Raw genomic sequence first — 12,553 nt, 5'->3', positions numbered from 1 at the left:
TTTGATCTTGCTGAAAAACAGAAACTTATGCACTCACGAAAATAATTTTAATAAATCACAGAAAAGTGATTTTGCCCTGATTCCTTTTGAAGAAGATTAATATACAAATTACCCTGGTCTTCCTAAGTTTTCAGAAATTTTGGAGTTACAGAAGTATTCGAAATAGTCAGATTGCTACAGACTGTTCTGTTTTGACAGATTCAGTTTTCTTTGCGTTGTGTGCTTGTTTTGATGGCTCTATGGTTTTCCTTGATGAGTTTTTGCCATAGAAAAGTTGTAATACAGTATATATGATGCAAAAATAAAATATGAATTGGTTTGATACAGTACTTATAGTAGTGGTTTGCTTTCTTATACTAACGGATCTCACGAAGGTTTTGTTGAGTTTTGTGTGAATGAAGTTTTCAAGTTTTGGGTTATCTTACGATGGATGAAGGAAGGATAGAAGTGCCTAAGCTTGGGGATGCCCCTGCATCCCAAGCTATTATCCAAAAATGAGCAACCAACTAAGCTTGGGGATGCCCCCGAGTGGCATCCCCTCTTACTTCTAACGACCATCGGTATTTTACTCGAAGCTATATTTTTATTCGTCACATACTATGTGTTTTTCTGGGAGCGTCTTGTATGATATGAGTCTTTGCTTGTTTTATTTTGTGTTTTAAGTCTTGATCCCTTGCTGGACACACCTATTTTAGAGAGCCAAAATTATGGCATGACTTGTTAGAATTGCTCTCTATGCTTCACTTAAATTTTTATGAGCTATGGACTTTCTCTAGTGCTTCACTTATATCTTTTTAAGCATGGTGTGCTTTAGTATTTTTGAAGAAATTCTCTCTTGCTTCAATTAGAATTATTTGAGAGTTAGTAAAATGTTCAAGAAATTCTCTCTTGCTTCACTTAAATTAATTTGAGAGAAACAAAAAAATATGCTCATGATCTTCACTTATATTTATTTGAGCTTATGAAAAGCAACACATGAAAATTAGTCCCAAAGTGATAGATATCCAAGAAGGATATAATAAAAACTTTCATGAAGATCATTGGACAAAATAAACTTGATTCTTATTAATAGTTTTGAGATATGATGATGTGATATGTGAATTATGTTGATGAGTAATTATGCTTTAGTAAGAATATTGGTGTTAAGGTTTGTGATTCCCAATGCAAGCACGAAACTCAATAGTCATGCAATGAAATTATATCCTACTTGTGGTGCATTATTCGGTGTTAATTATGCTTAACGCTTGCTTATGAGATTATTCGTTTCTTGGTTGGTCGCTTCTCAACCTTTTGCTAGCCTTCATTTTGCACCAAGTATGATCTCTACTTGTGCATCCAAAATGCTTTAATCCAGTTTTGCCACATGAGTCCACTATATCTACCTATATGCGGTATTATTTTGCCGTTCTAAGCAAATTTGCATCTGCTATCTCTTTCAAAATAAACCTCTCTTTTGTGCGTTCGTTTCGCTCGTGGAGCGGTGAGGGGTGGCTAATATTTTCCATGCTGGATGTGTTATTCTCACGATGGGTGTTTATTCACTTGTCATTGCACGAGATTAAGGCAAAGGTTTTAGGGATGCCCAGTCCCGAAATGAAAAAAATGAATTTACTTTATGTTGTCAAATAATAAATTCCTTTGAAAGTGTTGGTATGGAGGGCAACTGTGGATACGGCTAGCCATGGAAAGTGAAAGTATGGTGGAAAAAGGAATAAACTTTATTTTCTGTTTGGGAACCGCCTATGATATATCTAGCAGGGAAAGTGTTGGGAACTCTAAGTCGTTTTCGTTGGTGGGATGGATACACCTCCCAAAATGTTTTTATTTCTAAGTTTTTTGCTTTGAGCTCTGGCACCTCTACAAATCCCTACTTCCCTCTGCGAAGGGCCTTTCTTTTACTTTATGCAATTTTTATTTTGAATTTGAGTCTCCGTCTTCTCTTATAAAAGCACCAACTAGGAGGCAATATCATCGTACTTGAGTATTGGGTGTAGCTAATATGCGAGTGTGTTTTATGAATGGATCAATGGTTGAGCATGATGGCCCAGGGATAACTTATTTTAGCATTGATATTTTGAAAGACATGGTTGCTTGTTGATATGCTTGAGTATTTAAATTATCATGTCAAAACTAGACTATTGGTTTGAATCACATAAAAGTCCAAATGTCCATGCTATAAAGAAAAGAATATGATATGACATGTTAGGCAGCTTTCCACATCAAAAATCCTGTTTTTATCACTTACCTACTCGAGAACGAGTAGGAGTTAAGCTAGGGGATGCTGATACGTCTCCAACTTATCAATAATTTTTGATTGTTCCATGCTGTTATATTATCAATCTTGGCTGTTTTATAATCATTTTATATCATTTTTTGGTACTAACCTATTGACATAGTGCCAAGTGCCAGTTGCTGTTTTCTGCATGTTTTTTACATCGCAGGATATCAATATCAGACGGAGTCCAAATGCCATGAAACTTTACAGAGATTTTTTAACTGACTAGAAGACACGTAATGGGCCCTGGCTGCGCCTGGGGGGGGGGGTGCTCCGAGGAGAGCACAACCCACCAGGGTGCGCCAGGAGGCCTAGGTGCGCCCTGGTTGGTTGTGCCCACCTCGGGTGCCCCCCGGACCGCCTCTTTGCTCTATAAATACCCCAATATTCCAGAAACCCTAGGGGAGTCGACGAAATATTGATCCAGCCGCCGCAGAGTCCAGAACCACCAGATCCAATCTAGACACCATCTCGGATGGGGTTTGCCACCTCCATTGGTGCCTCTCCGATGATGCGTGAGTAGTTCTTTATAGACCTTCAGGTCCGTAGTTAGTAGCTAGATGGCTTCCTCTCTCTCGCTGAATTCTCAATACAATGGTCTCTTGGAGATCCATATGATGTAACTCTTTTGTGGTGTGTTTGTTGGGATCTGATGAACTTTGAGTTTATGATCAGTTATATCTTTTTATATCCATGAAAGCATTTGAGTTTCTTTGATCTCTTTTATGCATGATTGCTTATAGCCTCGTATTTCTTCTCCGATATTTGGGTTTTGTTTGGCCAACTTGATATATTTATCTTGCAATGGGAAGAGGTGCTTTGTAGTGGGTTCGATCTTAGGGTGCTTGATCCCAGTGACAGAAGGGGAACCGACACATATCTATCGTTTCTACTAAGGATAAAACGATGGGGTCTATCTCTACATAGATAGATCTTGTCTACATCATGTCATCGTTCTTATTGCATTACTCTGTTTTTCCATGAACTTAATACACTGTATGCATGCTGGATAGCGGTCGATGTGTGGAGTAATAGTAGTAGATGTAGGAAGGAGTCGGTCTACTAATCTTGGAAGTGATGCCTATATAATGATCATTTCCTAGATATCGTCATGATTATTTGAAGTTCTATGAATTTCCCAACAATAATTTGTTCACCCACCGTTTTCTATTTTTCTCGAGAGAAGCCACTAGTGAAACCTACGCCCCCCGGGCCTCTTTCTCATATATCTACCTTTGCGATCTACTTTTCTTTTGCATTTATTTTCAGATCTATTAAACCAAAAATACCTTGCTGCAATTTATTTTTATTTATTTTATTTGGCGTTCGATCTATCAATCTACTACAATTTCCTCACGTCCGTTTGCCCATCTTGGGGCGTCGCTACCCGATAGGGATTGACAACCCCTTTTACACGCTGGGTTGCGAGGATTTGTTCTCTGTGTGCAGGGGCTGTTTACGTTGTGTTGTTTGGTTCTCCTACTGGTTCGATAACCTTGGTTTCTTCACTGAGGGAAATACCTACCGTCGCTGTGCTGCATCATCCCTTCCTCTTTGGGGAAATACCGACGTAGCTTCAAGCCGCATCACATATCATATAAAAAGGAATGATCATGGGAAACTTTACATGCATAGCACAATCGATCGTTCTCTATCATTGTTTTCATTTGAAATACACAATTTTGTTTCATTGTGTTATGCGATGTCCTTGATTAGTTAAACTATGAGTTTAGTAATATATTAAGATTTTGTTAGTTGATTCTTTTCAAGTAAAACAATGTGCTTAAAGTACTAATTTGGCATGCGTGGATCAAGAATAAAATATATTCATGTGTTCGTAATTTGTTTAGGTGATCATGGAGCTCAAGGCCAAAGGATCCACCTCTATCAAGGCACTACTTGTAGAGGACATTGGAGTTTGTAGGTTGGTCCTCTCAACGTTTCTGCTCAGACTTCACTGTGAGGTTACTCTAGCCATGAATGGGAAGGAAGCTATTGATTTGTTCCTTGAGGGAAAAGGTTTGACATTGTTTTGTTCGATAAGGATATGCCCGTCATGACTGGTCCAGAGGTAATTAATTCTATATCATCAAGTATTTGGCATGTACTTATATAAATATAATCCATTTATTTACAAAAAATCAATATAATTTTTATATTGCTCGACAGGCAATTGTGAAGATCCGTGCTATGGGGGAAACTGATGTGAAGATTGTTGGGGTTTCTGCCGATAATCATGCCATGGAGGCGTTCATCAGTGCTGGTGCTGATTTATTTGTGCCCAAACCAATAAGGATGGAGGCCCTCGGTCCTATCATTCAGGATGTCATCAACAAGAAGACGAATGACATGGTCTAGCAAAATTCATCTTGCTTAAGTGATGGAGGAAATAATAATGTATAACTTTTTGATCTATGTTTGCTTCAATCTACATTATTGTGTTGCTTGTTCAATTGTATCATTTGATTTGAGAAGTTCATGTTAATGGAAAGACATCATTGTCCCTAATAATAAGGTACTTATGATATATTGGATCAATATTATCTACAAGTCTTTCTGTTTTGGCCAAGGCTTCTCACTAACTCAAGATTCATGTTGTGAGTCGTGTACCCTTTTGAGAGGAAAATTATCGGCTATCAATATTTTGTAACTGTTATATGGTCTGGATTACTAGTTAATGGCCAGTGTGGTGTATCCAATTAATGTCCACTATCATTAATCCATCACTGATCCTTTATATAAAACTATTGGTATACACCCCCATAACTCTGCCATGTCCATGTAAGTTAAATTAACTTTCCATGCACCCATCCATCTGCTTGAGAAAGGTTTCACTACTAGTGCAGCTATGGATTGCAGCAAGGTTCGAAGACCCCTTATTCGAAATCTTAGCATTTATGGCATTAGCACATTTATTTCCCGACCTTTCTCCTCTTGTAACATCAACAAGCACAAACGTTGGCATTTGGCTCTAGCCCCGCCATTCAGCCTCCCTGGTATCGATGAGTTATACACCTCAAATCTTACAATCTACTATGAGGTTTTTTAAGGATGTATAGAGGAGCGTTTTATCCTACTTCCAGTGATGGGCATTGACACACCATACATCCAATCGGGTCCACGCAGAAAAAAGAGGGCACGGGCGAGCTGCATAAACGAATTGATCAGAATGGGAGCGAAGCTTGCTTCAGAAATGGAGAACTAAATTTAGTTTAAGGATCTATTATCTTGTTGAGGAGCTCCTTCTTGAACAAGGGAGGAGCTCCAAGAGCGAGATAGGGCTTGGGGCTGCCTCAAATAGCCTTCGACCATCTATGTCACTGCATCTGGCCTCTACTTGAACTATTACTACGGGAAAGAAAAATACACTACATATGTACAAAGAATAGTAATCCTTGATTTTCCTGTGCATATATAGCATATTCAGATATTACAAAGGAAAACACAAAGCTTGTATAGACATGATAACCAGCGGAAGTACGTGCATAAATCGGTAAATATGGATTACAGATTTACCATCAAGTAGTGGGTCACTGGATGAAGAGTTCCGATTATTCACAGACAGTACTTATGCAAAATTTTGTTCCTTGTTTATGCTTCCCATTCATCCCCGAATAGTTGTGATGGGGATTGCAATATTGTATTTCAGTGCATACACAAGGGCTGTATGACAACTTGAATATGTATTGGTCATCTTGAAATTTGACAAGCATATAAGATATGTGTAGTAATTTGTGCATGAATTACAACTTGGACTGGTAGCATGGATTGGAAAATCGTCCCTACCATTTTGGCCAGACCACATGCAGGTGCTGCGAGGTGCCAAGGCCGAGGCACCCGCCGAGAAAACGGGGTTTTACGTGGTGATCAAGTACGCGCATGGTATGCTCTTCTAATTTAGTACAATGATTTCCACATGTTATGCCCTTCTTATATGCCGGTGAGTGTTGCGGTTGACGGCAAAATGCCACGTCGTTGCACTTCCGTCTAGTTACACTCTTTGCCATTAGTGGGCCCGAAGATGAGGACAAAGGACATGCCTTTGCCGACAGTGTCCCATTGCTGTCAGCCTTTGTACCTGTTTGCCTATAGTGTTTCTTTGTCATCAAGTTTTCCTCTATTTTTCTGTCAGCTATTATTTGCTGTCAGTGACTGACGGCAAATTTCCTGTTTCCTATAGTCAGTCATGCCCATACATGTCTTGTTAGTGGCTGACCCCCCTGCAGAAATATTGGAATGGAGAAACTATTTGTAATATCAATTTGAACCTTCTATATGTTCATGTTCAGCTAATCAGCACGGGTGTCTATAGCTGTATGACAAAGGTTCTGCAGAAGCTGGATTTCATTTGCAATATCAGTTTGAACTTTAGCCTTGTAATACTGGAAATTGAACCTTGTAATGTTTTTGTCATTTGTGATATAACCATTGAAATGGCATTGTGTTCTTTTTTCTTTGAATTGTCATTCTGCAATTTATATATGTGGAGTACTGTCCGACTAGGGATGTAAGCGGCCGGCATCCGCATGACATGGGATTGAAAAAATCCAAAAGGAAAGTTGTTCATTTCTATGAGAAGAACAATTTTCTTGTTAAACACTTTTCGATTTGAAGCCATCTTAGTCTAACTCCTACATAAGAGCGAGGTAGTCAGTTCAAATCTCGCAGACACAATTTCTTTCTTTCTATTTGTACTCCATTCACTAACCCATCCATGATTTTCAATGACAGTAAAAACTATCCCAGAAAATGGACATGCATGCTGAAGCCCAAAATTGTTACCTAAAATCAAACCAAACCTTCACCAAGGACGCCTAGGGCACCGCCCCGAGGAGCATATGTAGGAGTATTCCAAAAGTTCATAATAAAATTAAAGTTGGTGAAATTTTTTCAGTTTAGGAACCTCCTTTAAATTTTCACAAATATTTTTTGAAATCCATGGACATATTTTCAAGGCACTAAGATTTTAAAAAAACATCCATTGTTTTTAATTCAGAACAATTTTTAAGATCCATCTTTTAATCCATGAGCATATTTGATTTATTGGTTGTTTTCAAATAAAAACATATTAGCTGGTAATTTCTGAGCTAGCACCGGAGCGAGCGAAAAAAACTAAATAAGCAAGTGGAAAAGGGAGCCAAGTTGATCGAGCCAGAGCTTCAGCGAACGGCCTATGTGAGCGGTATAGCAGCAATTCCACAGTTTGAACGTGTGATAGGAGCTCCCAATGCACACATAGCTACCGCCGCCTCCTCCAAAAACGCTAGGGTTCCCCTGTGTCCCGCAAGCGCCGCCGCTAGTCTGCCTCGTCTCTGGTGGCCCTAGGGCCATGGAGACGCCATGGATCCTGGGCCTTGCCGGCGGGAGGGATTCCTTTTTAGATGTTTCTATTGGTTTGGTTAGTGTTTGTGTCCTGCTGAGAAAGACGAGACAGAGGCGGCTCCCCGAAGATGGAATAGGATTCTCCCCGCCTAGACCCTGTTCTGGTGGTGTGTCTAGCATCATTGGAGGGCGTGTGGAGGCGTGTCTCTAGCTGGTCTTGCAGAATTCGGTCGGTGGTTGTCTTTAATGGATCTAATCGGATCCGGTCTTCGTTCGTGTGTCTTCAGGTTAGATTCTTACGATCTACACATCTTTTCATCGGTGGCAGTTGTTGTTCTAGTGCGCTGGTCCCATGGGGCCTTAGTACGATGACTCCCCTACTGTGTACTACAAAAAGTTTTGCCTAGCTCTGGCAAGGGAGCGGTGATGAAGGTGGCGCACCTTCGGCTCGCTTCAGTGCTTGTAATCGTCGCTAGGTGGTCTAAGGATCTGGATATAACTTTTTATTATTTCTGGTGTTCGTTGTACTACCATGATTGAAGATAAATAGACTGAAAGTTTTCATGCAGAAAAAAGAATAGGAGCTCCGAAGGGGCTCACACAACCACCACCAACTGACACCGAGGCCGAAACGTGTAAAGACACCACAGCATGCATTGAACACTCCACTCATCTATTAGAACAAATATTGTCTCCAACCACAACCTAGCACGCTATATGCACAAAAAACACCGTTATAACATAAATAGAATCTAGCACAACACAGATAAAATCAAAACAAAACAACCATCCAAAATAATCTACTAGATAAAGAAGAGTTAATCCCACAGGTGAAGAACGGTGTTGCGAAGCATGTGTTAACCTCTAATAGTATTGATAGCTTATTGTGTTTATGCTAGGCTTATCATTCGCGCCCCGCTGCCCTCCGTGGATCTGTTTATTTCACGTGGCTGCAAGTGCACGCTAGGGTAGGCCTACGTTCTCCAAGCTGCTACCATCTCTACCCTCTACTATGATCTCCCTTTTAAGTGACCCGCATCAATGGTGCATGTTATCTCTTTTTCTTTGCGAATACACAAATATTGCATATCTTTCCATTGATAGAAGAAGAGTGACAACAATACGTTATGACCGCCTACTATCCCATGTACACAAAAGGCCTGGAAGCGAGCAGAGGAACATACATAGAGGGGGTTGTTCAGCCCCCAAAACAAGACTAAGTCTCAGGGATGATATTCGATAGCCCTGCGGTGCCAGCCCTGGCCCAAAGCCACGCCTCATCTTGGATGGTCTTGGAGACAAGAGAGATAGAGGGCCGATCACCATCAAAGATGCAACCATTCTGATGTTTCCAGAGCCACCAAGCAAATAGGATAATGAGTGATGATATGCCCTCGTGAAGTTGAGGAGGGGCTGGATCACAGGTAGCAGCCCACCAAGAATGGATGGGAGTATCGACATTTTGGGGTTTTGCATAAATGTCATTTAATTCCTGTTCTGGCAAATAATGAGCACTCGATATGTCCTACTTTCTAGCACAAGTCATTCTGAAATTCAAGGAAAATTTTGCATGACCTTTGCTAAGAACAGGACATATCGAGTGCCTAAAATTTGCAGGAATGGAAATGAATCAACATTCCGGTAAAACATAGGCACTCGGATTTGTTCCCTACAAAATGCATCCATCCATCTAAAGAACATACATCCATTTACATATATATATATATATATTAAAAAAGAACTAAACCTAAAACTGAACAGAGAGGAGAGGAGGTGCTCATGGTGGACGGGGCGGGAGCGAACGGGAGAGGGGGACGCGACACAAGAAAGCCTGCGTATTCCACCGAGTGAAAATTTACATCATCATATCTCATATAAGATTCTTTGATTCAAAAGTGATAATAACATAAAAATAATTCACAATATAATTTTCAACAACATTTTTATATTTTTATATTTTATTCGACACCTAAAAATTTTCTACATTAAAAAAACCTATTCGATACCTTAAATTTTCTATTCTATTACTAATTTTTTACTGAAAATTTTCTATTATATTACTAGTCTTTATATTGTATTCCATTACTATTTTTTATATTTTACTGTTTCTTTACCTAAAACATTTCTATATTCAAAAAACCTATTTGATACCTAAAATTTTCTATTATATTACTATAATTTCTATATTTTACTATTTTTTTACAGAAAACATAGAGGAGAGAGGAGGAGGGAGGAGGGAGGAGAGAGGAGGAGGATGGCAGCCGAAGGAGGGGGGAGGATGGAGGAGGGAGGTGGGATGAAGGAGGAGGATGGAGGGAGGAGGGAGGAGGGAGGGCATAGAGGAGGAGGAGGGAGGATGGCGGCCGGAGGAGGGAGGAGAGAGGAGGAGGAGGGAGGAGAACAACTTTAAGGAGGAGGGACGAGGGCGACAGGTGGAGGAGGGAGGCTGCTTACGGAGGAAGGAGAAGGGCGGCGACGACAACGGGAGGAGAAAGAAGCATGAGTGAGTGAGAGGGTCGTCGTTGGAGGAGGGATAAGGTTGCCACAACAGTAGCTTGGGGAAGAAGACCCGCGGTATTGCTATGCCCATTACGTGTAGAGCTCTATCATGCACCAGCCCTGCTGCTAAATGGGGCCCACCAGCTAGCCCTGTGTACTAGTAGTGGCAGCGCTTGGTATAAGCCCTGCGCTATAGCTACCATGTTAGTTGTAGCGCGGGTCTTATACCCAGCGCTGCCACTATGGCTCGACCCGGGGGTTCTATGGGGCCCACTTAGCAGCAGCGTTGGGTGTATACACCCGCTCTACTACTAGACCTGTAGCGTGGTGTTTTGACCCGCGCTACTACTACTTAACAATAGCGCGGGTCACTTACCCAGCTCTACTGCTAATTATCTACTCCCTCCGTTCCTAAATATAAGTCTTTGTAGAGATTTCACTATAGACCACATACGGATGTATATAGATGCATTTTAGAGTGTACATTCACTCGTTTTGCTTCATATGTGGCCCATAGTGAAATCTCTCCAAAGACTTATATTTAGGAACGAAGGGAGTACCTGTAAGGTATTTCCTAGTACTGGTATATTGGCCAACATTCAAAATTTGGAACTATAACTCATACAACTTCTAATAACTAGAGGAGATATAGTTTAATACGTGACCTTAGATATGAAGCATTAACTTGCATATAAACATCAGTCGAGAATATTATGTGGGGATATGACTCACTAATAACCAAATATTCGCGACTAATATTGATTTCCCCTTTATACTTGGGCGAAGATCGGCGCAGATTTTCTGCGTGTGTGAAGGCGGTGGAGATAGGTTGTCCATTGTCCACACTTACCTTTTCCCAGCTATAAATACCTCATCATACCAGGTATACCAGCACCCAACCACCAGACTATCTAGCGGGAAGAGCAGCAAGATCCCCAATCTCCCCCAGTACCATCTGGCTCTAACCTTCAGGTGCATGTTCCATTATTTGTTTTCCTGCCTTGTCTTATCATCAGGCTTCTGGTGCTTTTAGTGTCCACGCTTTACATACCGGAGAATGTTAGAGGTGGATCTATACCAGTATAGGGTGGAAGTATGCATTTTAGTTTGATCTGTTAATCAATATCTTCGTTGTTCTTGTTACCACCCATCTATATGCATTTATGTATAATTGTTGGCATGTTCATTGTTTATTTTCCATGTTGATGTTATCTAGGCGGATTGATTCTTTCAGTCCTACATATCGTATAAAAAGGAATGATGATGGGAAACTTTACATGCATAGCACAATCGATCGTTCTCTATCATTGTTTTCATTTGAAATACACAATTTTGTTTCATTGTGTTATGCGATTCCTCGATTAGTTAAACTATGAGTTTAGTAATATATTAAGATTTTTTTAGTTGATTATTTTCAAGAAAAACAATATGCTTGAAGTACTAATTTGGCATGCGTGGATCAAGAATAAAATATATTCATGTGTTTACAATTTGTTTAGGTGATCATGGAGCTCAAGGCCAAAGGATTCACCTCTATCAAGGCACTACTTGTAGAGGACATTGAAGTTTGTAGGTTGGTCCTCTCAACGTTTCTGCTCAGACTTCACTGTGAGGTTACTCTAGCCATGAATGGGAAGGAAGCTGTTGATTTGTTCCTTGAGGGGAAAAAGTTTGACATTGTTTTGTTCGATAAGGATATGCCCGTCATGACTGGTCCAGAGGTAATTAATTCTATATCGTCAAGTATTTGGCATGTATTTATATAAATATAATCCATTTATTTGCAGAAAAGTCAATATAATTTTTATATTGCTCGACAGGCAATTGTGAAGATCCGTGCTATGGGGGAAACTGATGTGAAGATTGTTGGGGTTTCTGCCGATAATCATGCCATGGAGGCGTTCATGAGTGCTGGTGCTGATTTATTTGTGCCCAAACCAATAAGGATGGAGGCCCTCGGTCCTATCATTCAGGATGTCATCAACAAGAAGACGAATGACATGGTCTAGCACAATTCATCTTGCTTAAGTGATGGAGGAAATAATAATGTATAACTTTTTGATCTATGTTTGCTTCAATCTCCATTATTGTGTTGCTTGTTCAATTGTATCATTTGATTTGAGAAGTTCTTGTTAATGGAAAGACATCATTGTCCATAATAATAAGGTACTTATGATATATTGGATCGATATAATCTACAAGTCTTTCTGTTTTTGGCCAAGGCTTCTCACTAACTCAAGATTCATGTTGTGATTTGTGTACCCTTTTGAAAGGAAAGTTATTCTGCTATCAATATTTTGTAACTGTTATATGGTCCGGATTAGCAGTTAATGGCCAGTGTGGTGTATCCAATTAATGTCCACTATTATGAATCCATCACTGATCCTTTATATAAAACTATTGGTATACTCCCCCATAACTCTGCCATGTCCATGTAAGTTAAATTAACTTTCCATG

General features: G+C 40.0%; 1 protein-coding gene and 1 pseudogene across 1 annotated transcript; both read left to right on the top strand.

Annotated features, from left to right (window-relative positions):
• The first annotated feature begins 4,131 nt into the window (after positions 1–4,131).
• Positions 4,132–4,697, top strand: LOC123048509 (two-component response regulator ORR42-like; annotated as a pseudogene).
• A 6,904-nt stretch (positions 4,698–11,601) lies between these two features.
• LOC123048508 (two-component response regulator ORR42-like) lies at positions 11,602–12,280 on the top strand. The gene is made up of 2 exons (XM_044471596.1): positions 11,602–11,817; positions 11,917–12,280. The coding sequence occupies exons 1-2, from the start codon at positions 11,602–11,604 to the stop codon at positions 12,103–12,105; spliced, it is 405 nt and encodes a 134-aa protein (XP_044327531.1). The 3' UTR covers positions 12,106–12,280.
• The last annotated feature ends 273 nt before the right edge of the window (positions 12,281–12,553 follow it).

Source organism: Triticum aestivum, chromosome 2D (assembly GCF_018294505.1).
Source record: "Triticum aestivum cultivar Chinese Spring chromosome 2D, IWGSC CS RefSeq v2.1, whole genome shotgun sequence".
NCBI classification, from domain to species: domain Eukaryota; kingdom Viridiplantae; phylum Streptophyta; class Magnoliopsida; order Poales; family Poaceae; genus Triticum; species Triticum aestivum.
The sequence above is the reverse complement of the archived record's forward strand: the minus strand, read 5'-3'. Positions and strand labels throughout refer to the sequence as shown.

Coding starts and splice junctions, on each gene's coding strand:
- LOC123048508 (XM_044471596.1), top strand. CDS start 11,602: ATGGAGCTCAAGGCCAAAGGATTCACCTCTATCAAGGCACTACTTGTA. Junction 11,818..11,916: donor CCGTCATGACTGGTCCAGAG/GTAATTAATTCT, acceptor ATTGCTCGACAG/GCAATTGTGAAGATCCGTGC.